Raw genomic sequence first — 22910 nt, forward strand, 5'->3', positions numbered from 1 at the left:
GAGCTTGGGTTGCATCCATACTGCTACATCATAATTCACTGTTTAATTTCAACTTACAATTTTTGCATACGCTGGACTGAAGTGCTAGTTTTAAAAGGCTAACTAGTTTTCATAGTTTTCTATAATTCTTGTAAGATTGGATTAATTTTATTATGTTGTCTTACAGGTTTATTTTGTTCAACTCTGCATTACTGCAATTGAAAATAAGTGATTTTTTTTTTCCTTGTTCTTTTAAACCTCTTTATTTTTTAGAGTTTGCTTAAATTAGAAGAAGAGTTATTTCGGACAAAACTTAGGAGAGGACAGATATCCTAATGTGACAGCCAGTGATGGCAATTGGTATTATGAAAAGATGTGATGGAGCTGACTCTCTGCTTGGGACAATAATTTTGATTTGTGTATTTTGTACCTGTTCTCTGATTAAAAGATATCAGAAATTTAATGTTACGGGCAAATAGGAATAGGTATTTTAGGGGAGACATAACTCAGTAGAAATTTAGTCACTCTGACAAGGGTTATAATTCTGTAACTGAACAGTAAGAGTTAATTTACAGTTAGAAAACACACACAAATCTCTTAATTATTTATAAATGTTAAGTCAGAGTGAGATATGAAGAAGGTAATTTCAGAAGATGCTTGAATTTATCTCCATCTTTGAATCTGAACTTTTACAAAAGAGACAAAGCTGAATCTTCATCCCATTCTCTCTCAGAACATTTTTCTTTCCTTTTGTTAGTTTGCGAGCATGAAAAAGCTGATGAAAACTTTATAGCTAAAATGGTATTTGGAAAAATTTCTATGTTTAGTCATTGGAAAAGCTAGGTAACTTTCAGGTACTTTCCTGAGTTCTCGGAGGCTTTACTGATCCTGTTTCCAAACACCGAAAAGTGAAGGAGTTTCCTCATAAGCAGCAAGAGATTGAGTTGTGGTTTGATTTATTAATCAAGCTGTGCAGCTGAGGCAGGCAATACAGTAACCCGCAGCAGAGACACCATACTGTGTATCCTGATTTGTTCTGGAACTTCTTGTATAGATCTTTATACAGGATTAATCCTAATAGCATTAGTGTGGTAAGACATATTGCTAAGTAGACTTAGACAACTAACAAAGACTTAAAACAAACAAAAAAATCCTTTGGACATTGCTGTTAAATAGCTGACATGAGATCAATCTCTTTAACCAATTCCTGGCTCTTTCTCAGACATCATCTAGGACAAAGGGGAAACTCAGCAACGGATTACCGGGGACCACTGTCAGCCTTTTGAACTAAAAGCTGTTGCCATCCAGTGACTTATCCTTATTCAGAACATTTTGACGAAATGTGGTATAGCTCTAATGTGATAGTTAAAAAAGCAGATTAGTGAATTTTAACACTTGTGTTTCAGCCTTCTATTTCAGACAAAAATATCGAATGGTATGGTGTATCTTAGTTTTCACATAATTCAATGTCTTAAATACTGGTAATTATCCTGAAGACATGCTATCAGTAAGCTTAAAACAAACGTGGAAAGCTGAAGATAGGATTTAAATTTAACACTAGTCTTTTTAATGCATTTGAGGCAAGAATTTCCATAAATTAGAACGGATGTATCTAAACCCATGTCTTTCTGGTTTGAAATACCATGTGAGTGGTTTCATAAATCAGCTGCAGTTAAAATGACAACCCATAGTAGAATGCACTGCTAATTTAATTTTGCTAAATGATTCTTATTTTAATCACTGTAATACATTTTGATAAATGGTTTAGGTGATCAGTTTAAAAACCAATTTAAATTTCAGCAGTTTTGTTCACTTGTCATGTGTATTGTTTTCTTTCATGGTCAGGTGTAAATACTTTTCATTGGTAAAATCAGTTTACATAGTATTTTCAAGCATATTAAAGCACTGCTTCTTCAAGACTAGGGATGCCTATTTTACTTGAAGTATGGAGCTAGTGCTTCTAAAATTATTTATCTTAGATACATTGGTTCTCAAGTGGTTTGCTTGGAATGTTGAAATACCTTTGAGCTTCTGAATTCTCATTGTGGAAGAAAGCATTTATTTTGCAAATGATCAGAAGTAAGAGCTGGTGAATGATAGGGACAAGGTGTATGTTTTTATGCTTCAGAATAGAGAGGTTTAATTTGAGAACCTGGGTTTGCAGTTCTCTGCTGCTGTTGCTAACAGGGTCCCTGGGGACTGTGGCTGAGACACTTGCCTCAGTGTTGTCTGCACAATTCCCTAGGGAACCAGGCCAAAAACCCTGGCTGAGCTGGCTCACACTCTGTGTTCTCCATGTTAAAAAGGATGAATACATGTGATTACTGTGATTTTACTACCAGGGTCATGGTATGTAACCATGGTGTAAAGCACTGCAGTGAAAGTTTATGCTTTCAGCATTCAACATGTGCATAATGTAATATTTTAACTGCATGTATGGCAGGTGATATTTTTTTAGGGACAGGGATTTTGTCACCTACAGGAGCTATCCATGGATATCTCATGGCTGCTATGTGGAAGACTGCTATGCTTTAAGTTGTGAATTGTGCACCATTGCTACAATCTTCCTTGGGCATCAGCAAGCCCTGGCTGTGAGGTGGCTTGTTGCCTTTCCCATCTGCTCATTGCTGCTTTCCAAAAAGGGCTTATGACCCTCCTTGTGGCCAGTCTGGCATTTGTTTTTGCCTCTATACAGAACAATGAAATGTGAGAGAGAGAAAAAAAAGAAAAAAAGAGAAACCCTTCTGGAAGTATCTTCCTTGTCCCAAGATATTATACGATGCTGACACCATCTGCTTCATGCAAGACCTGGTGCTGTCTAGGCAAAGCCTAGTTCTGCCTCCCTGTGTGTTGCTGGAGCTGTGGCTGAGCCATTCTGCTGGCTGGCATTGTCTGGCTCTGAGGGGGGTGCTGGTGGCGGAGCCCCTGATTTGAAAACAAGTGAAGAGGCAACAGCGTATCCAGAACTTGGTGCTCCCTCTGCCTGAAGCTCCATCTTGGATGGGACTTTGGGAGGGCTTGTCTGTAACTCCAAAAGAATGGTTTGAAGTGTGTCATGCCTAGAAATTTTGTTTTCTAGTTTTCAGTGGCATGAGCTTTCTGAGACAAGTGGCTGACATAATGGGTGGGAGTGTGTCTCACCATAAACTTAGAGTAGCATTGTTTGCCCATCTGCTAGTACCCAGCCTCGGCTGGTTCTTACATTTCTGTGAGGAAATCTTGCTTTCATCAAGGTATTTAATTTTTTTGCTCTTTCTAGACAGTTATTAGTCCTTGGGAGCCTGAAATCCCTAGGTTGTCCTGTACTTCTCCTCTGTTCTCCTTGTGCAATGACACCATAAATAAGAGGTTGTTCCACAGCCTCTTGGTGCAGGAGTCTACTCCATTGTGCTATGGTGTAGAAGTCTGGCAAGGCAAGATGTCTTCTGATGGGGGGGTCAGGCCTGGAGCAGTGGACTTTTGAAGTTCAGGCAGCATTTCTCATCAATTCTTGATTTTGCATTTCTGAGGAGGAAACATTCAGTTTTTGGCTAAAACCTGAAATCCTTCTTAATTTTTCATGCTTGTTTTATTTTTTCAGAGAAAAATAAATTGTTTTTTTACTGAAACCATGTACTTCATGGAAATAGAACTTTTACACAGAAAACTTTCTAACAAAATACAATTTTGATAGAAAATATGTATAATCTTTACACAACATGGAAATTTTATGATGAAGCATAGCAACAACATACAACCAGTTGCTGAAAGAACACACTAGAGATAGCCTGGAGTTTGACCATGGAAGTGTTTAATACTGCATATCCTCCATCTTCAGACACTTACTGCTTACTCTCTCTGTGGACCTTATGCTGCAAATGTTATTGTGTCTGTAATCAAGCCTGTTGTCTTGTACTCTGAAATGTTGGAGGCACAAATGGGGGAGCTGGCAGACACGGGGAAGCTGCGAATGGTAACTGACCTGAGTGCCTCACATGGTAGTAAGGTGAACATTTTTGTTTCAGACTGAAGATGATGGAAAGTAATTAGTAAGAATCAGTTTCCTTGTAGTGTTAGTGGCTCCTAATAATATATCTAGTTTGGGATGTGCTGTTTCATTTTGTTATTAGCTTCTTTTTTGTGGTCTTTCCTATAATAGAACTTCTTGTTTGACTGCAAAATTGCAGGATAAATACATGAAAATTAAAAATTAGTGGTTCTGTAAATGAGGAGGGTTTGACTGCTGCATAGTTCACAGAATCATGAAATGATTAAGATTGGAAGAGATCACCAAAGGCCATCTAATCCAACTTCCCTGCTCTAGGCTTCCCTAGAGCACGTTACTGTAAAATGCCAAAGCAAATAGTAGGGAGGTATTGTAAAGGTGTAAAATTTCAAATGGAAAGAGAGATACCTGATAGATTGCAGTTCTGAGACGCTCCAGCATTTGGTACTGGATATTACAGTCCTGTATTGATGTATTTACTGTTAAAACATTTGACTTTCCTCTACCCGGAAAGTACCTGCCTTGATCCTTCTGGTTCTTACACTAAAGGATTAAAGACCTGTGGTACTCCAGCTGTACCCTCTTATGTAGTGTCCATTTCTGTAAAACAATTACATTTTAAGGGCCTTTAGTTTAGTCTTTGTCCAGCACATGACTATACCAAGACAATGCAGTTAAACATAATTTTGATCACTGTTGAAAGCAAATTTTGGCTGATCAGTCTTTGAAGTCAGTGGGCAGGATGAATGGGTGGGATTTAGACACATTACAGGAAGTCCTTCATGTTGTTTCTGTAAGGCATGTCCGACACAATATTTTCAGAGTAAATGCATGTAATTCATAGCATACTATGGAAGAATTCTGTACACTGTAGGAAAGAGTGCTGGGATGCATTTGACTTTCTAGCATGTGCAAATATTTACTGTTTGGCTTTGTGTTTCTTCTTCTAGACATTACCCAAAGCAGTCCTTCACTACAGTGGCTGATACACCAGAAAATCTTCGCCTGAAGCAACAAAGTGAATTGCAAAGTCAGGTAAATAAAATAATTATTTTGTCTTGTTAATATTACACTCTCAGTCCACTTCTTTATAGTTTTTCAAAGTAGTCGTAGTACTTCTTTGTACATACATAGTGGTACTGCAGTGCAATTGTAAAAAATATTTGTAAGTTGGTATAACACTGCAAAACTCAAGGTTTTATTTCTGTTCTCACTTATACTAGTAACCATACTATTGTAAGTCCATTGACATCACTGGAATCCTTCATTTTGAACAGTACGTGAAGCATCTAAATAGTTTTTAATGTTTGAAGTCATATAGCTTAACTCAAAGGGTTTATTTTCCTTTGACGAACTACTGTTGTTAGCTTGCATTAAACTTAATCATAAAATAGGGTGTGATTAATGAACAACAAATTTGTCATTAGCAGATATTGAGAAGCCTTTAATATTTATCAACAATGAAGTGACTGAATAATCAGTCTATGGGTCTCTTATGGCCTCTGTCAACTAATAAATGAGGCAGTCTGTAAGCTGGTTGTGATAAACACATTATCAATCAAAACTTAGGTAGGTTAATAAGAAATATATTTAAATTAAAATGTAAAATGAAAAGGGGAAAACAAGAGAAGAAAATGTTAGAGAAGACTTAGGTGACCCAAATACGATGCTGGCTATCTACCATAATGTAAAGTTCTGATTGATATTAATTCATGATTATCTGAAAATCCCTCCTCTCCCCCACTCTCCAGTATCACTTTATACCGTTTTAATTTATGTAATGCTGGAAGTTGTCCTGGCTCTGTAAGATGATTGATCATATTTGATTGCATTTTATTTTATGAAAATTCCATTTTTTAAAAATCTATTGTGTTTTAGTTGAGATCTCTCATTATAAATTCATAGCTATCATTGTCTATGTCATAAAAACCTGTAGCAAAAATCAGATGGTAGACAACAAGACCTTTCTTTTTTGAGAACCTCTGTATAAGTTAATGGGTAAAATTGAAGGAGTGCTAAATAGAAATGGTAGCATATATTGGTGTGTTGTCTTAAAAATTCTTTACCTTTTGCCATTAGAGTTATTGATTATAAAACTTAGACAAATTATTTCATTCTGAAATTCTGCCATCTAGAAAGAGGACAGTTCGTGGACTCTATGTCTCCTCTTGACTTCAGTGGATTTCAGATTGGAGTCTGCTTCATTTTCTTGTTCAGTGGTTCTATGTACTAGTTGCCATTGTGTCACGAAGTTAAGAGGAACTTAAAACCAGTACTTTTTACAGGCCTTTTAAAAGAATATAAATTCTCAGCCCACTGTTTTTTAGGGGTTTGACAGAAAATGTTGGGATTCAGTAGAATAATAAAATTTTACTACTCTTTGCAGAAGATATAGGAGAAGTGGCTTTCCCTAACCTGTCTGAAACATGCATCTGTGACACTGTGGAAGCATAAGGAAACTTTTTTTGGTATTATTCTCTATTTGTAAACTGCGAACTTAGTATTCTAGGACTGGATAAGCAGTATCAGCAAGAAACTTGGGAGTCTGCCTATAAATAAAATTCATGCAACTGTTCACAATGCACTGTCATAAAATGTTAGATAAGGATCTACTCAAAACTTGGAAATGGACAGAAACCCTTAATTTGTACAATGTGCCTTTTTTCAATATTGTTAGTCAACAAAAGATTTGCAGATCCAAATATAATTCTAAATAATAAGGGCACAAAATTCCCTACTTGAAAGAAAAGCCATAATGTTTTCAATCATTATTTGCTTCCTTGTTGTTGATTTACATCTAGACTGTGTTAAGTAGTCTAACCTGTAAATAATTTCAATGCTGAAATAAAGATTCCTGGTACTTTTCCTTATCCAATTTAAATCTATTTTGTCATAAAATAGGACTTTAAATTCTGAATAGTTTTTGTAATACTTTGAAGAGTATAAGAACAGAAAAATCGCCATCCTCAATCAGTCCTATTGGCCATCTAGTCCCTTGTCCTATCTTTTCAGAGAAAGTTGAAAGATTCCCAAATGAAACAAATACATGGGATATAATTTGGCATTGTTCAGGTCTCATTCTATGTCAGTGCTGTGCAGTAGAAAAGAGTGTGCATGGTTCAAGAAAAGCCTTTCATATGAAACCCAACTTGGGTGGATAGAATCACATTGATCACATGGACTACCTTCCAGTATTCATCAGAGCTGCTTGAGCCTCCTGCCAGTGAATTTGGCAATTTGGGATTGAACAAATTCTGTGTTAGGTAATGTAAAAAATTATGTTAACTACTGAACAAGAAGAAATGCTTTTCTGAAGTAATAGCTGCCTCTTAGTTTCTAAGTAAACATATTTAATGCTTTTAGTTCTGAAGAGGCACAACCATGTGTTTAACTTCAGGACTCCAAGTGTGTTTTCAAAATCTGTAGCTTTAGAACTATTCTTTATTTTGCTCAGCAAAACATGAAGACTTGGTAAAGGAAACACCATTAAATGTTGAGTAAGCTAAAATACGTTTTTGTAAATCTGTTGTTTTTATTTTCATTTAAGCAGCAATTGACAGTGTTTTTAGTTGCAGTGCTGGGTCCTTTGTCAAAAATCCATTAAGGTCAGCATCAGGTGCCAGGGTGTCATGTTGACATAACATGAAAAGAACAAAACAAAACAAAATACTGTTTTCTGGTGGAGTCAGTAGAAAATGGATAGCTCTTTGGAACACTTGAAAAATTATGTTGTTAAGAAGTCAAAGGACAACATTTGAAAGCTTTCCAGAGAACTCTGTTCTTCTATTTTATACAATATCAGAGCTTTTCCCCTCTTTAGCATTTCCCTTCTGTGGACTTTCATTCTGCTCTGTGGTTGGAAGGAGATACAAATGCATTTTCAGAGAGGTGGTGTTTGTTCTCCGTTCTGGAGAACTCCACAGTCCAGTGTGCCTCCTGACAGGAGAAAAATGAGTTTGAAGGTCTTTAATCCTCTAAATAAAGGGTAGAGACAGAGATCCACTGTCTCAAACAAGATTTTTCTTTATGCCTCTCTGATGAAAAATCCCAGGCTTTTTGGGGAATTAATGCATTCTCTTACTCCATAGCATGCAATGGATACTTTCCACATTCCCTTGCCTCTCTTAGATAAACTCAGCTACAGAAGTTACTGATATGCTCATCTCAGCTTTGTTTACTTGAGAATTTCCTTCATGTACCTTAGCTACTGATCTCTCTAACTTTATAACAGTGTAAATTGCTCCTTGGCCTTTAGTCCTCATCTATAGCAATGCTGTGCACATCAAAAGCAGCAACTCCAGTTGAACTTGCAGAAAGAAACAGAGATGTTCTGCAGCAGTTCTTGGCAGGAAGAATATCAAAGTGTCAAATCAAAGAGAGGGCTGATGTTTAAGGTGTGTTCTACTCCAGCACTTTCTGAGGACATGTACTTTCCAGTAACTGGTGGGGAACTGGATACAAAGCCACAGGTGTTGTCCTACTGTATTCTTATCCTGGCCTGTGGTGAGACACCCTGAGGCTGCTGTCCGTGGAAACTCCAAGTGCTTCTTTTCATATGTGAGAATATTTCTTGTGCTTCCCTTACAGGAACTTGGATAACTGAAAGTGAATCTGGGTTTCTTTAGGAACATACTTGCAGTTTTTCTTGATAAAGAGAGTTCATAAAGTGCTGATTTTCAAGAAGTACCATAATGTCTTATGAGACATACGTGGTTGAATCATACTGTCCTAACAATATTATATTTTAACAGTCCTTACTTTCTCAGGAATTGCTTTTGTTATATCTTTATCTGCCGACTCACACCAGGATAATCATGGTATTCTTGAGCATTTGGAAGAGAGTCAGCCTCAGAGAAGGGAATAAAAAAATCTTTATGGTCAGATATTTGCATCTAGGATGGCCATGCTCCTCTTAGTTCAGGGTGAAGAAGAGATTGACTGTCTAGCAATAACGAGTGAAAGTGCAAGAGATGACAGGTGTAAACTGAAATACGGAAGACTTCATTTATGCATTGGGAAAAACATTTCCGGTGTGGGGGTGGATGAACACTGGCAGAAGGTGCTTGGTGACATTGTGGAGTGACCATCCTAGGAGACTTTCGGAAGAGGACTGGGCACAGTCCTAAGTAATCTGTGGTAGTCAACCGTGCTTTGAGTAGGGTGATGCAGTAGATGATCTCCAGAGTTCCCCTGCATCTTCAAGTCTTTTCATATTCAGTGATTTGTCTCTATCCTGTCCTCTTTGACCATTTCTCTCATCTTCTTGCCTTTCCTCTTTGCTTCTCTATTTCAAAAATATGTCTTAGCAAACTTCCAGGCAGATTATTTTCATTAGCTTGATTTGTTAAAAAAGTCTTTTCAATTTATATGCACCTCTTTTATGAAATCTTTGGAATGAACTGCCACAGTGAATGCTATAGTAGAATGAAATGCTGTATGAATTACTAAAGCAGACATTGGATGGATTTCCTGGGGTACCCTGAGCAAGCTCATTGGAGAAGTCATGGAGAAAACAGTTTTTGGAGCTAGAGACAGAGATAAAAATATGCTTTTTCAGCTGAGAAAAAGAGGAAGCAATATGATATGGCAAGCAGAGAGACCTTTTTATACCTTTATGGGTGATTTTGTAAGAAAACCCTGGAATGCAATTTAAAGATGGGACTTTTCTAGATAGCCTTCAGGAGCTGATTATTTATATATTCCTCTCTCCAGTTATCTGAGGATCTGAACCCAATCCACCCTATGTGTATGAGGAGAGGGGTGAGAGAGAAAGGAGAGTGCAGGCTTCTCAGGCATCTTCTTGCTCTTATTTGTGAGTGACAAGTCCTGGAGACGTTGATTAGGTTGGTGCATTAAAATAAACCCAGACTGCCTGCAGAAAGCTCTGCCCTGCTCCCCTGTGAACCCCTTCACAGTAGTATTTTGTAAATCATGCTCACCTACTAAATGTGACTTTTTTTCAGCTCCTGGTTTGTTCCTTCTTTCCCTCTGAAGACTATTTAAATGGCTTGTTTTATCTGCATGAGTCAAAGGCATAAAAATCATTCTTGATGTGAATAAGACAAAGCTCCAGAGAAGTGCAGGAGGCAGAATGAATCTCAACTTTCTGGGAAAATGGTTGTCTCCTCTTCTGATTTTTATCTTGCCAAGTACTTGAGGGATACTGTCTACATCCTATCTGCTCTGGACTGGCTCCTGTTACTGTGACACCATGTATCTACACTGTTTCAGTTTTGTTGTTTTTATTGTTTCTTTTTTTTTTTCCCCTTGCATTTACTTAGGCTGTAAGATTCAGAATGTGACTGTGCTGCTTCCACTCCTCTCCTCTCCTGTCTGCTACTCTTTGCTGTCATAGGTGCTGAACCAGCATGTGGAGATAAACATGTCATAACCATGTGGTCAGGAGACATCAGAACATGTCTGACAAGACACCAAACAGGATGTAGTACTGTAATAGATAAACAGACTGTGCAGCAGAGAGGGAGTTTCTCTGTGGAATACATTTTTGTATTATTGACACATTTGTAGCACCCTGAAATTCTTTGATTTCATATGTGAAAATACAACTCTTCTACTGGGACATAAGATACAGTTATGGGCTACTTTTGAAATAGAAAAGCTGTTTGTCATAGCTTTAAGTTGTTATGACAAGTCTTAAATCTGATTCCTGCTACTGACTGCATATCCTAATTTTTAAATTTTTTTTTAAAATCTGGTATCATTGGCCTGTATAATTATACAGAATTTTATACTGACTTTCAATGGTAATGTACTGGTCAGTGTAGGAAATATTGCTTGTATAAAGGGGTCTAGATAGTAGTGGTTTTTTTTTGTATTTTGTTTTACTTGTTTATGAAAAGAACTGTTTTTCTTATGATATTGACTGTTCTTTCCCCTGTTTTCTTTCTGGGTCACATCACACCTTGATAATCAGTAAATTAAGCTGTGTAGATAAAAGCAGTAAATTCTTTTTCTTTTTTCTGAACCTATGTTATTATGTGTATCTGCATTTATATCCAAGGACAAAATTACAGGTTTCAGTGCCTGAGCAAAACAACTGCTTCAGACGACTCTTTTTGTACTGTTTCTTCGTTTCTCTGAAAAAAGAACTGCAAAGATAATGATGAAAGGAGCACATTACAAAGCAAAGATGAATACTTGCCCAAAATTCAGAAGAAACGTTAGACAGACTTGCACACGAGCATCTATGGAAAATGGTAACCTCTCTAACTTTTCAGCTTTTTGCTGTTAATTTGATGATACAAAAGTGAAAGTGCCAGCATTTTTTTTTTTTTTTTTGCATTAGTTCTTGCCCTGTCGTTATTTACCACAGTGATGTGAAAACCTTATGTAATTTGATAGAGGAAAAGCAGAACAGAACTGCATTTAAGGAAGCACAATATTATCTACAGAGTCTTGGAAGCAAGCAGCGCAAATTTCCTGCTGGCTAAAAAGTTAGGAAGTCTAGAAAGTGCACAGTCACAGGACAAAAACTGCGTCTTCCAGTGCCAAGACTCAGAAGTAAGCTGCAAAACATATTAATATAATTTGATTAATTTTTCTAGTATATGTTAATGAGGAAAAAAGCCCATAATACATCTTCTTTCACATGTATTTCAGATGCACATAATGTTTAACTGAAAATGTGATGGGATGATCTATTTACATGAAACAGAAGTAATTTTTGTGGTAGGATAAGGGCAGAGCGATCATGATTTATTATTAATAGAGTACTTATGGAAAAACCCATTTTTATAGGCTTTCTTATGACATTGAATCAATGGGCAAGTAGGACATCCTTAACAGAAAATCTTCGGATCAATAAAATCAAAAGTGATTCCAACTACCTTAAGTTGTACAATCACAAGTAATAGGGAACAAAGGAGAGCTACAGAATTCATAGCTGTTATTTGTGAGTTGAGTTGTGGAATTCTTAACTGCATCCACACTAGTATTGAAATATCTATAACTTTTTAGAGGAGCAATTAATAGAAATAATAACGTAAAAATTGAGATATCAGAATTTATATGATTTAAATATATTCACAAAATACTATAATCTTCAAAAAAAGTCCTTTTTGTTCTAGATGAGGACAGAATGGAGAACATATATGTTCTTTTTCATGTCTGAGTTCTCTTCAGATTCTCTTGAGCTTCTTTCTGGTTTTTATTTTTGGAACTTGATTTTTTAAAATGGTTACTCTGTTGCTTGCAACTGTGTTGCAGGTAATTGGATGCTGTGATTCTTTTTAGTTATGTTTTCATTGGATTACTGCACAGCATTTCAACCCACATGAAGGAACAATGCATTCAGTTTTAGAGAATTTAAAGTAAAGACTGAAAACAGAACAATTGTCATGATAAATCAGGCCTCCAAGGACTGCAATCAGGGGCTGAGGACATACCCATACTGTAGAGTACAAGAGGGTCAGAAAGAAGTTCCTAATCCCAAAGACAAACAGAGTGTACTGGCTTGGGTCCACACCGTGTATGGCTTCTCCCCCTATAATGCATACATATTTTTTTTCCATTTCATAGTGTTTAAGATGGTGTAGGAGCTGAATACCAGCCCATCAGAGTGGCATTCAAGAAGCATGAACCTGAACATGCATGAAATGTGATGGTAGTGGGGAGTTTCTGGGGTCAGCGTCCTTTGTTGTGTGCAGTGACTGGTCAGATCAAAGGGAGCAAAACTGGTGCAGATGTGTCCTTGCTGCCTTTCAGGAGTGCTCCCTCCACTGAAGTAGACACTGAGCTGTGCCAGGTCTTGCCTTGGGAATGGCTGGGGAACACACCCAGCCGTGTTGGGTATCAAGGCTGTCAGTACTGACTTTGCCCCCTTGGCCTCTCCTGTTTAGCAGAGAAAGTCTGTCAGACGACCCAGAAAATGAGATCACATCAGTCTTTCTTTCCTTTCTGGGCTTCAGATCTGCATCTTTCAGACTGCCACATTCATTCAAAGGGGGTCCATGTAGTCCTGCTGCCTATTGCCTACACTGCTGTTTTTTTCACAAAAACTGGCAGTACTTGTGATAAGCAAGAGGAAATGTGACTCAGTAGGTGACCAGTCTGATCCAGTGTGGAGTATTGGTAATGTCATCATTAAAAAGAAGGATAGCTGAGGAGCATGCCTTTACTTATTCACTCTGGGATATCAAAAAAGAAATTTTCAGGAATATGGTTTTAGTCAATGCACTGTATTAGGAGAACTTGTTTTATTTTCTTGATGTTGCTAGTGTCCTCCTCCAGAAAGTTCTTAGTCTTTGCCTTAGACTTCCATTTGTGTAATGGCTGGGATGAATTATCTCTCCCCCACACCCCCAGCAAATTGTAGTGGCTGGCATATTTAATAATTTGAAATTGGCATATGAGTATTTTTGTTAATACACTCTCATACAGAGTAACAGCTCAATATTTTTTTTCCAATATGAGATTATAGGAGTGAATTCTTTGTACATCAAAGCATCAGATAAATCCATTTGGCATGTCACATTGTGTTAATTAATGATTTCCATTTAGTTTCTTATTTTAAGCTCATATCTTTTCAGAAGTACTGACCTGTTTCTTACCAAGGAACAAAGCTAGTCATCCATCTTGTAATGAGACCAATTTTTGTGTTCATCTGTGGCAATATCTTAACAAACTTCAGAGGTTCTGAACAGAGAATTTATAGAGGCAATGTTAATTTTCCCTTCATTTTATTCTTGTCCTTAGTCTCATGGCCTTAAATGCTGAAAGAGTATGATAAACAACAGTATTTCTGCTAATTTTATTGGTTCTCTGAAAATGTTTTGAATTTGGTCCTTATCTCTTGTTTCAGTTTTTTTCCACAAGGCTGAGCTACTTTTACTCTTTAGACATCAGGATTTTTATTCTTACTGATGCTACAAGCTCAGCATGTCATGAAGAATTTCTTCACTGAAAGGGTGGTTAAGTGTTGGAAGAGGCTGCCCAGGGAAGTGGCAGAATCACAATCCTTGGAAGTGTTCAAGCAACAACCGGATGTGGCACTTTGTGCTGTGGTCTAGTTGATGTGGTGTTTGATCAAAGGTTGGACTCGATGATCTCGGTGATCTTAACCAACCTTAATGATTCTATGATTGTGTGTCAGTTTTTGTAGTTTGAGGGACTCTTGAGAGCGATCATTGCTCACAATGTTGCATTGTTTGGCAGATATCCATAATTCCCTTTCAAAGGAGAAAGCAAGGAGAGATCAAATCCTTTGCTAACATACCTCTGGAAATTGCTTCAAATGCATTGTTAGTTTGCCCCATAGCTGAATATTTTTCTAATAAACTTGTTACATATTTGTATTGTGATGGGAATGTAGAGTTCAAGAATTTCCATGAGCATGATTATATTTATTCTTATTCGATGCAATTATATTTTTTATTAGAATGCATCCAGTCTTTAGATCTATCCTGAGAAAACAGGAAAATACTGATTTACCTACATGCTTCTCCCATGTTATTAGCTGTGATTTAAGTCTGCTTTTGTAGAGCTTTTATAAGTATGCATTTTGTTTAGCAGTTATTTGTATCTGCTAAAGTATCTTAAATTGATAAATATTTCTATGTAACAATTGAGAGCGGCTGAATTTCTTTACCTCTTTGGCTTTTTTTTTTTTTTTTTTTGAGTGTAACAAAGAAGTCAATATAGATGCATATTTTTACTTTGTGTAAAACAGCTGTTCCTATTGTGTGCATTGGCTACTGAGTAGTATCCTTTAAATCTATTATTAATTCTGTTTTCGGTCAGCATTTGTACTGGAGGTGGCCTTAACAAAATGACCAGCAAAGCTGCTTAATAGGAGAAATCCAAGCCTGGTGAGAGTGTCACATTCTCTTAATTAGAAGTCTTACAAAGCAGAAGATTTAAGCAAATTAAATGAAAAAAAGAGCTTTAGCCTTAGCAGAGGAATTAAAAACTGAATAAACAAAATCTCTGTCATTCCCTGTGTTTCCCAACAAAATGTAATATTCTGGCTTATGGGTTTTGAATAGCTGCAGAAGGGCTTTGTCTGCTCCAGCAAGAGATACTTTTTGCACTTTGAAACTCTGAGGATATTTCTCTCTGCCTGTCTCTCTCTTTGAGTTTGTTTTTCAGTTCTTCATAATTTCTGACCAACCTGTAGCCTGAGCTGTCTGGCCTTGATGCACTTGTAATATGCTGAGCGTGGCTATGAGAAGGAGAAAGGAGAAATTTGCCTTGGCTTGCCTGATGATGCAATGCCAAAACAACACATGAATCCAAAATTGCATAGTATTAGGCCTTTCAGAGTATTTGGATGAAGAAGAAAGGCAGGAGGGATCCTGGGCAGTCCTACCCCTTGACCCCAATAAAAGGCCATGAGCGTTCGTCAGCATTTTAGTTGGTCATTTTCCTGATGCTTCGGTTACTTATTGATGGGGCTGTTTTAGATCCAAGAAATATATTGTCCTCCTGATTTATTCTCAGATGGTGAAGGGACCATTCAGAGTTCAATGATTTCTTGTAACTGCTGCCTCGCAGGATGGATTGAGGTCTATTTGGGGTGATAGTTTGTCAGGTAGTGCTATGCTTGCAGGAGATTATGTTGATGGGCTTTCAAGTGAAAGGGTCAGGAAAAAAAGAGAAAGGAAAAAGAGTAGGATTAGTATAATGTTTAACCTTGCTCAAAATAAAGCGAGTGGAAGAAAATACTAAATGCTTTATTTGCACCAAATGTTAGAGCTTTGAAGGTATTTGGTGGAAACATTTGGGGGGGAGGAAGGGCAAGTGTTTGACGTTAGAAACTGCTTGGAGCACAGGTTTATTTTTTTCCTGTAGTTTACTAGACTTAAAATTTTGAAGGACAAAATACATAAGATGTTTTAATTAAAAAAAAAAAAAAGGCAAAAAAGAAGACTTGTAGCTTACTACTAGCAGTGACAAAAATTTAAATATTTTGTACTTTCATGACCTTAGGTTATATAAGGTCAGTTTTATTTAAAATGTAAACACTTCTATATAAATATATCTACATTTAATATATTTTTAAAATACATTGTGAGTTAAAAATAGTTGAATTCTACCTAAATGAAAGTAATTTTACTGAGTAAAATGAAGCATAAATTTCTTGTTTTAAATTTTTTCCAGGAAGTATAGTTGAATTGCTTTAAAGCTTTAGGAAATGTAAACATGAATGAAATTACCACATATATTTTTGCAAAGATAAATGTTTAATAGTGTAATATATTTATCAGTAAATGAATTTTTGATATAAACTTAAATGTGTAAAAATGGTCAGAATAAAGGTCGAGGTTGCTCAGCCCTGTTAAGAAAGCAGTAAGAGAGATGTGTGTTGAGGACGGGATGCTCCAGTGGACGGGTGATAAGGCTGGAATGCAAACACCCGGCACGGAGCCTTGGTGGGCACACGGTGCAGCACCATTTGGGATAAATAGAAAATAGGTTACGTTGCTTGTTCTGATCAAAGGAAAATGCTTTGATCTATATAAGAGGAGAATCAAAAAAATCAAATAATGTTGTACTTGACTTGAATTGTGGCTTTCTGGTGCGTCACTGGCATGTGTATCCTTGCATTGTTAGTACTATGCCTTGTGAATATGGTGGCCTTTGCCACCACCTTGAGCCTGTGCTCTCTTCTTATGGACCAAACTGAACACTGGAGTCTTTTGATACTGCTGTTGTCTCCATCAGCTTCTGCAACAGAGGCTACTCTTACTTTTCCATCCTTTTAAATTTAACTTCTTCAGTTTAGTTCCGTCCTTTTCCAATCTCTCATCCTATTTTATAGCCTAAAGCCCAGCTCTTGCTTCTGGCCTTTGCTTTTACTTTGCGTTAGTTCTCCTTTGCGATCTAACCTGACAAATTCTTGTGACAAGATGTGAATTGAGCAGGCAGGAACTGGAATATTTTGAAATGACTGATACCAATGAAAAATGGAGCTGCTGTCCTAGAAGGCTGTCAGCATTGCACAGCACCAGAGATGGCAGGGCTCAGTGGGTGAGCAGCCGTGGAATGGGGATGTGGAGGGCAGGACTCCAGGGAGCCGTCACGCCTGTGCTCCGAACGAGTTATAGTTATGAATATGTGTTTTGATGGTAGATGTTAGGAGGTGAAAACTTTAAAAATCCCCTCTGCTTTTATAGATGCCAAGGCCATAGAGTAGTATTCTTCTGCCACCTGGGGTGTAGAATGATCTGGATGGATCAGATTATCTAAAAGGTTGTATGAACAGTGTCCCTAAAAATGCCTGTTTCTGCCTAGTGTTTAGCACTGTATAATATGTCATGGCTGTCTCAGATAAAGACTTGTAAAGTAGGGTAGAATCTGATGCCTGGTTACATAGAAGGCAGTGTTTGAGTACTGAATGATAACTAGACCAAATTTAGCTTTTCAGGAGACTGGAGTCAAATGTAAGAAAAGAAGACTGAAAAGAGATAGGGCATATCAGACGTCTAGTGAAAAGCACATCTGCTGTCCTGAACCAGCAAGTTGTGGAAGATTATGCTGATCATCTTATTTTACAGCACGGTATAGAACCTTCTTGTTCTGAGAAGCATGGTGACAGGACTCAGCAAAAAACTTTTGTTTAATGTTTTACCTCTGCTGCTTTCTTCTGTTCAGTAATAATGGAAAGAAACTTCCCGGTCGACCATATGTACTGAAGGTATTTATTTTAAATTGCAGCATAGGATGAGCAGAGATCTGTAACCTGAACATTTTTCTGAGGGAAGTCCCAGCCTGCTGCAAATGAGTTGAGGAGTGGATGTTTTAAAATGGTTTTAACAGGCATTTCTATTTAATTTTACTTGTTGTTTAGTGCTTTAACATAAGCATAAATTCCTGGAGTGTTTAAGTGTTTCTGATTCATTATTTCTGTCTACTTGCAAGAAAATTGTGTTTTACTAGTTAAGAGTTTATGTACTTTGGGGACTTCTTTACTGGCAAATAATCATCCTTATTAAATGAAAGTTACTTTCTTAGCTTTTAATAGTTACAATAGAAAATAAATAAAACTGATTAGCTATTCCTAGAAAATGTTTTTTGACTCTGTAAATCTGTAAGCTTCAAATATGTTAGTCCACTGAGTTATTTTTAATATGTATGAATGTTGCAATTAAAGCAGAGAAGCTTTTTGGCTAGAATGGTGTTTCAATAATTGTCAGCTTTTTCTAATTTATTTTTTCTAATATATGCTATAGGAACCTCATATTTAGTTTTAAAATAACATGTTTTTAATTTTTCATTCATTTCTCCTTGCTGCAAAACTTTGGGTGCATCACTGCTGATGGGAATTACTTGGAATTTTACTGTAATCACAGGACAATATCCTTTTGCTGAGCAAGCTGACAGTATAAAGTCACAGCCAGGAACTTGCTCTGTCTGCTGTAGTCATCTGCAGCTGCTTGGGATCTAGATACAGTGTAGCTGCTGCTGTGGGTCTTCATCGAAACTAATTTATTCAGCTGAGTATTTTGTATTGCAAAGAGACTTAAGCAACAGCACTTCCGTGTCTTGGATATCTCTCCATGAGGCCGGGTGGAGCAATGCAAACATTGGGTCTGTCAATAAATTGACTGCAAAAGCCTTCAGCTGGAATCATAGTTATGTGGCTGAAATTAAAATATCAGCTAGGAACTTGTTCATTTATTGGATATTTGGTTTACTAGAGATTATTATTTTCAGTTGTATGCTTATGTTGCCACAAGTCTCTCAGAAATACAGTGCCAAAGATGTCAAGTAAATAGCCTTTGTTTTTACAGTTTGCTATTAAATTATAAATAATAATATTGTAAGGAAAACATAAATAAATGCAGTTTTATACTGAAATTTCCTCACTATGAGGTAAAAAAGTTAGCAAATATAATCCCAGGGTTAAACTGGACATTTATCAATAATGTTGCTTTACAAATAAATAGACTGTTTCCTTTTTGTAATCTTTGAGATGACAGCTGTAAATTATTCATCTGCAAACTCTGTTTCTGTACTGAATTGATGGCCGAGGTTCATTGTGTTCACCAGGCTGATTCATGTTTGCTGTGGAAATGGTGGAGTAGCTGCCTGTTGTTACTACCTTGGTAATGAGCTACAACAGCAATGATGAGATGTTGTCTGTCTAAGGGAATAGAAAGATATTTCACCTAGGAAAGGAAAGGAAGGACTGGGGAAATGTATTTCTTGCTTGATATTTTATTTGAAAGAGCAGATCAGAAACAAACACGTGACTTACAATTGCTTTATATCCTATCTTCCCTTATTCACCAGGTTTTTTTTTTTCTTTGAGGCACATGTTCTTGCAGCAGAAATGAAACAAATATTAGCTACTATCCTGACCCTGATTTGTAAATAAATTACTGAAGCATATTATGTCTTAAGGGTGTTTGCTTTGTGTATATTTCAATTACAGTAGGAATGTATGCTATTGAAAGGCAGAGGTTATTGCCCTAGTTCTTTCTTATCTCGCTTCCAATTAAATCTGATTTCTGTTACCATAGCATTGCTTGCTCGTATGCTGCTTAGTCCAGTGCTGGTCATTTGTGCATGTTTTCTATTTGACTGTGTGGCTGTTCTTACTGCTCCTGAACTAACAGCCCCTGTCGAGTCCTTTTTGGTCTGGGAGGGGGTGGTCAGGCAGCTGTTTTTCACAACTGATACAATTGCTAATGTTTCCTATGCAAGAAGGCAGACTTCTACTCAGTACCCCTGGGGAGTGTAAACATCATTTTTATCATGTTGGAACTACAGGCTCTGTCAGCTCAGTGAAGTTGTTCTCAATTAGTCTGAGGCAGTCCAATTCAGAAGGGAATAGCTGCTCCTGTTCGAGCCCATTTTTCTTTGAGTGTTGCCTGCGCTGATTTCCAGCTGTTACCATGCAGCTTTGGGGAGCTAATGGGGTTCATTTGGAATATCTATCTCAAAAGGAAATGCCTGAGTCAGTGTCTAGTTGAATGATTGGAGATTTTCACACACAAAAACCCTGGTTAATACCCACTTAGCTAATTATCTCTCAGTGTACATGATCATCCTTTTCAGTCCAGTAATTAGAGAAAATTAAGTGGAACCTTGCTAATTTGCACTAATGTTGGGAACAACCTATTGCCAATTACTGAATTTTGTGAATTAGTGCAAATGAAAACAAGCACTTTTTACAAACTGTAGAGTAACACGTGCCAAACCCTATGCAGTAGTGCCACATTAATATTACACTGCCAAGAACTCACCTGTACATGCAGGGGAAGTTAATACAATGTAAACTGAGAACAGAATCTTTCTTACACTGAAGTTTGCCCTTTGTTAACTGTGTGTAGATTACTACACTGAGGCCTAAAGTCACGTGATGAGTCATGAACACCATTCCCCTGCTTTCTAATAGAGTTCAGGGAGACTTTTGGAGATCTCCTTACTAGCACAACTTAAAGTTTTTCCTCTTTTGAAGCAGCTGTAATTGTGATCATGGCTGCCAGAGTCAGCACAACATCTTCCTTTGATCCTTTTGAGCTCTTGCAAGGGGCCAAAAAGCTGGAAAAATCAGCCCTTCTGAAAATCCAGTGCAAGTGAAAGATCTCTAACTGCTGTGTTTTTAAAATGCTCCTGTTTTTTTTCTTTTCCTCCATGAAAGTAGTTTTGCTGATGATTCCCTTGTGTGGCTGCATTGCAATCCCAGTCCTAATCTTTCTTTCAGAAGGCTCTTTTTCCAATCCCGTTAATAGTGCCAGAGTTAACCCCATGCTCCCCGGACATGCAATTTTTTTTAGACTTGTTTGGGTAACTCCTAGAAAGCAGGCTGCCTTCTTGCCCATGTCCTTTATACTAAATCACCCATTGCTTTTGGCATGATCACTGTCCAGATCCCAAAAAAATTCTAAAACGCCTGGTGACCATATGCAAAATAACTACTGGCTGTTGCCAAATAGTTTGGTGCCACTTGGAAACCTGATCGTTACAGTGCGAAGGGCTGTTTTGGCACATGTTGAGATTTCTCTACCAGTCTCCCTCATATGAACTCCAAATAATGTCAGTCTCATGTTCAGCTGTAATTTTTCCTCATGTTTATGTGCCTGATCTGAGATTTGCTGAGAAACAAGTGAAAATACCTTGCAACAAAATTTATTATACTTCTGTTCCCTAGTTTCAAGAACCATCTTTTCATTGTGTTCTGTTACTTTTGAAAATAATGACAGCAAATCAGAAGCAGGAGCACTTCTTCCCAACTGTGTTCTCCCCTTTCTTTGGGAATCTTCCACTTCTGAAATTAGTAAAATTTATCTACAAAGCCAAAATGATTCCTTTGGAATTTTATCTTTGCAGTCATCCTCTGTAACAGCTTGGCATCTTTCCAGGGCCTCTCTCCATCTGGTCTGAGGTGGTACCTGAATTTCTTTTACTGGAATCTGTCCAGTCACAGTAACACAAACTGATGAAAGCTTCGATGCCTGTAACTCTCCAGAGCTCCAGCTTATGGATAGGAGGGTGAAACACTGTATGTAGAGCAGCCAAATCTGCTGTTTATGACCTAATGGTAAGATTATGACAGTATTAAGATGACCTGCTTTTTAGCGTAGGCTACCTTTTACTTCTCTAGTTATAGGGAACTGCCTGTAAGCTGCAGGAGCCAAATGCATCAAGCTTTTAATTTTATGTGATGTAAATTTAGGAAAATAAAAAGTGGGAAACTAATAAAGGTTGTGTTTCTTTGGTTGCATTCTACCAGCTGTCCTTTTTGGTGGTGAAAGAGCTTTTACAAAAATAAAAATGGTGTTTGGTAAACTCCAAAGTTATGAGGAATGAAATACAAGATAAGATTTTCTTTTTTTCTGGCTCCTTTACGTTTGGACTTCCAAACCTAGCGTTAGTTCCCCCAAATGCCTAATCCCAATTTATTTTCATCACAAATGGAACACCTTAATATTTAAATCAGTCCTAGGGATTCAAATTATTAAATTACTTCTTGAGACTTAGTCTTCTACGTCATGTAATAGCTTTTTGAAAAGCATGTTCTGCCCTAAGTTGTAACTCATAAATAAAAAAAATCCAAATGAGTTCCACTAAGAACTCCATTTTAATGGTCTTATTCTATATTTTTGATACAAACTGACCCCTGGATTTGCCTAATTAGAAGTAAGAAACAGTATTAAGATAACTAGAACATAAAAGTCAGTGTAATTCTTTTCATGAAATCAGGTATTATGCCTGGGATAGGTGATGTCTTAAAATGAGTATTTTGGCACTACTGCCTGGTTGTGTCCCTTCCCAAACTGTTTCACACCCTCAGTCTATTCACTGAGGGTGCAGATTGAGAATATTCAAGCTGTGAAACTGCTGTTCAGTAACAGCTACGACAAGTGTTATGAGCATTGTTTTGGTCACATATCTACAACACAGCATCGTACAAGCTGCCACGAAGAAAATGAACTACAACCCAGCCAGCCACAGTACAGCCACAAAGAGGTTAAAAGAGGGGGAGAACTTGATGTGTGAAGTAGGACTGACAGAACTGGCTTTCCCAGCCTCAAGAATAGAAGACTAAGGGGAAACTTAACCACAGTCTTCCCATGTCCAAAGATAGGTGCAGACAAAGTGGAGGTTCTCTCTTTGCAAGCTTGTGTGGGGGTTAGGAGAAGAGGCATTGGGAATAGCTGCTTCAGAAGAAATTCTGTCCTGGAGATAAGAAAAAAACAACTTCACCATACAAACAATTAACCATTGAAATAAAGTGCCCAGAGAAGTTGTGAAATCTCCCTTGCTGGAAAAATTCAAGATTTGGCTTGACAGGGGCCCTGATCTAAACCCAGACTTTCAACAGAAGATTGGTTGAGATGAGCTCCAGCCTGCTTTGCAATGATTCTTCATGAAACATGAACTGTTAGTTTGGTGATTTTTTTAAAAAATAGTTTTCTGAACACAGCTGAAGTGTTATAAATACATAAGGTGCCATTGTTTAGATTTCATGGGATTTTAA

The 22910-nt window shown here is 37.3% G+C and overlaps 1 protein-coding gene across 2 annotated transcripts in view; it reads left to right on the plus strand.

Moving 5' to 3' along the window:
* Positions 1-22910, plus strand: part of NEBL (nebulette) — a 255276-nt gene that overhangs the window by 69236 nt on the left and 163130 nt on the right. For both annotated transcript variants that reach the window (XM_069006677.1, XM_069006676.1), the window contains exon 3: positions 4915-4999. In XM_069006677.1, the coding sequence (XP_068862778.1) occupies positions 4915-4999 (85 nt within the window). The remainder of the gene's footprint in view (positions 1-4914; positions 5000-22910) is intronic.

The sequence above is a fragment of the Aphelocoma coerulescens genome, chromosome 2 (genome assembly GCF_041296385.1).
Source record: "Aphelocoma coerulescens isolate FSJ_1873_10779 chromosome 2, UR_Acoe_1.0, whole genome shotgun sequence".
NCBI classification, from domain to species: domain Eukaryota; kingdom Metazoa; phylum Chordata; class Aves; order Passeriformes; family Corvidae; genus Aphelocoma; species Aphelocoma coerulescens.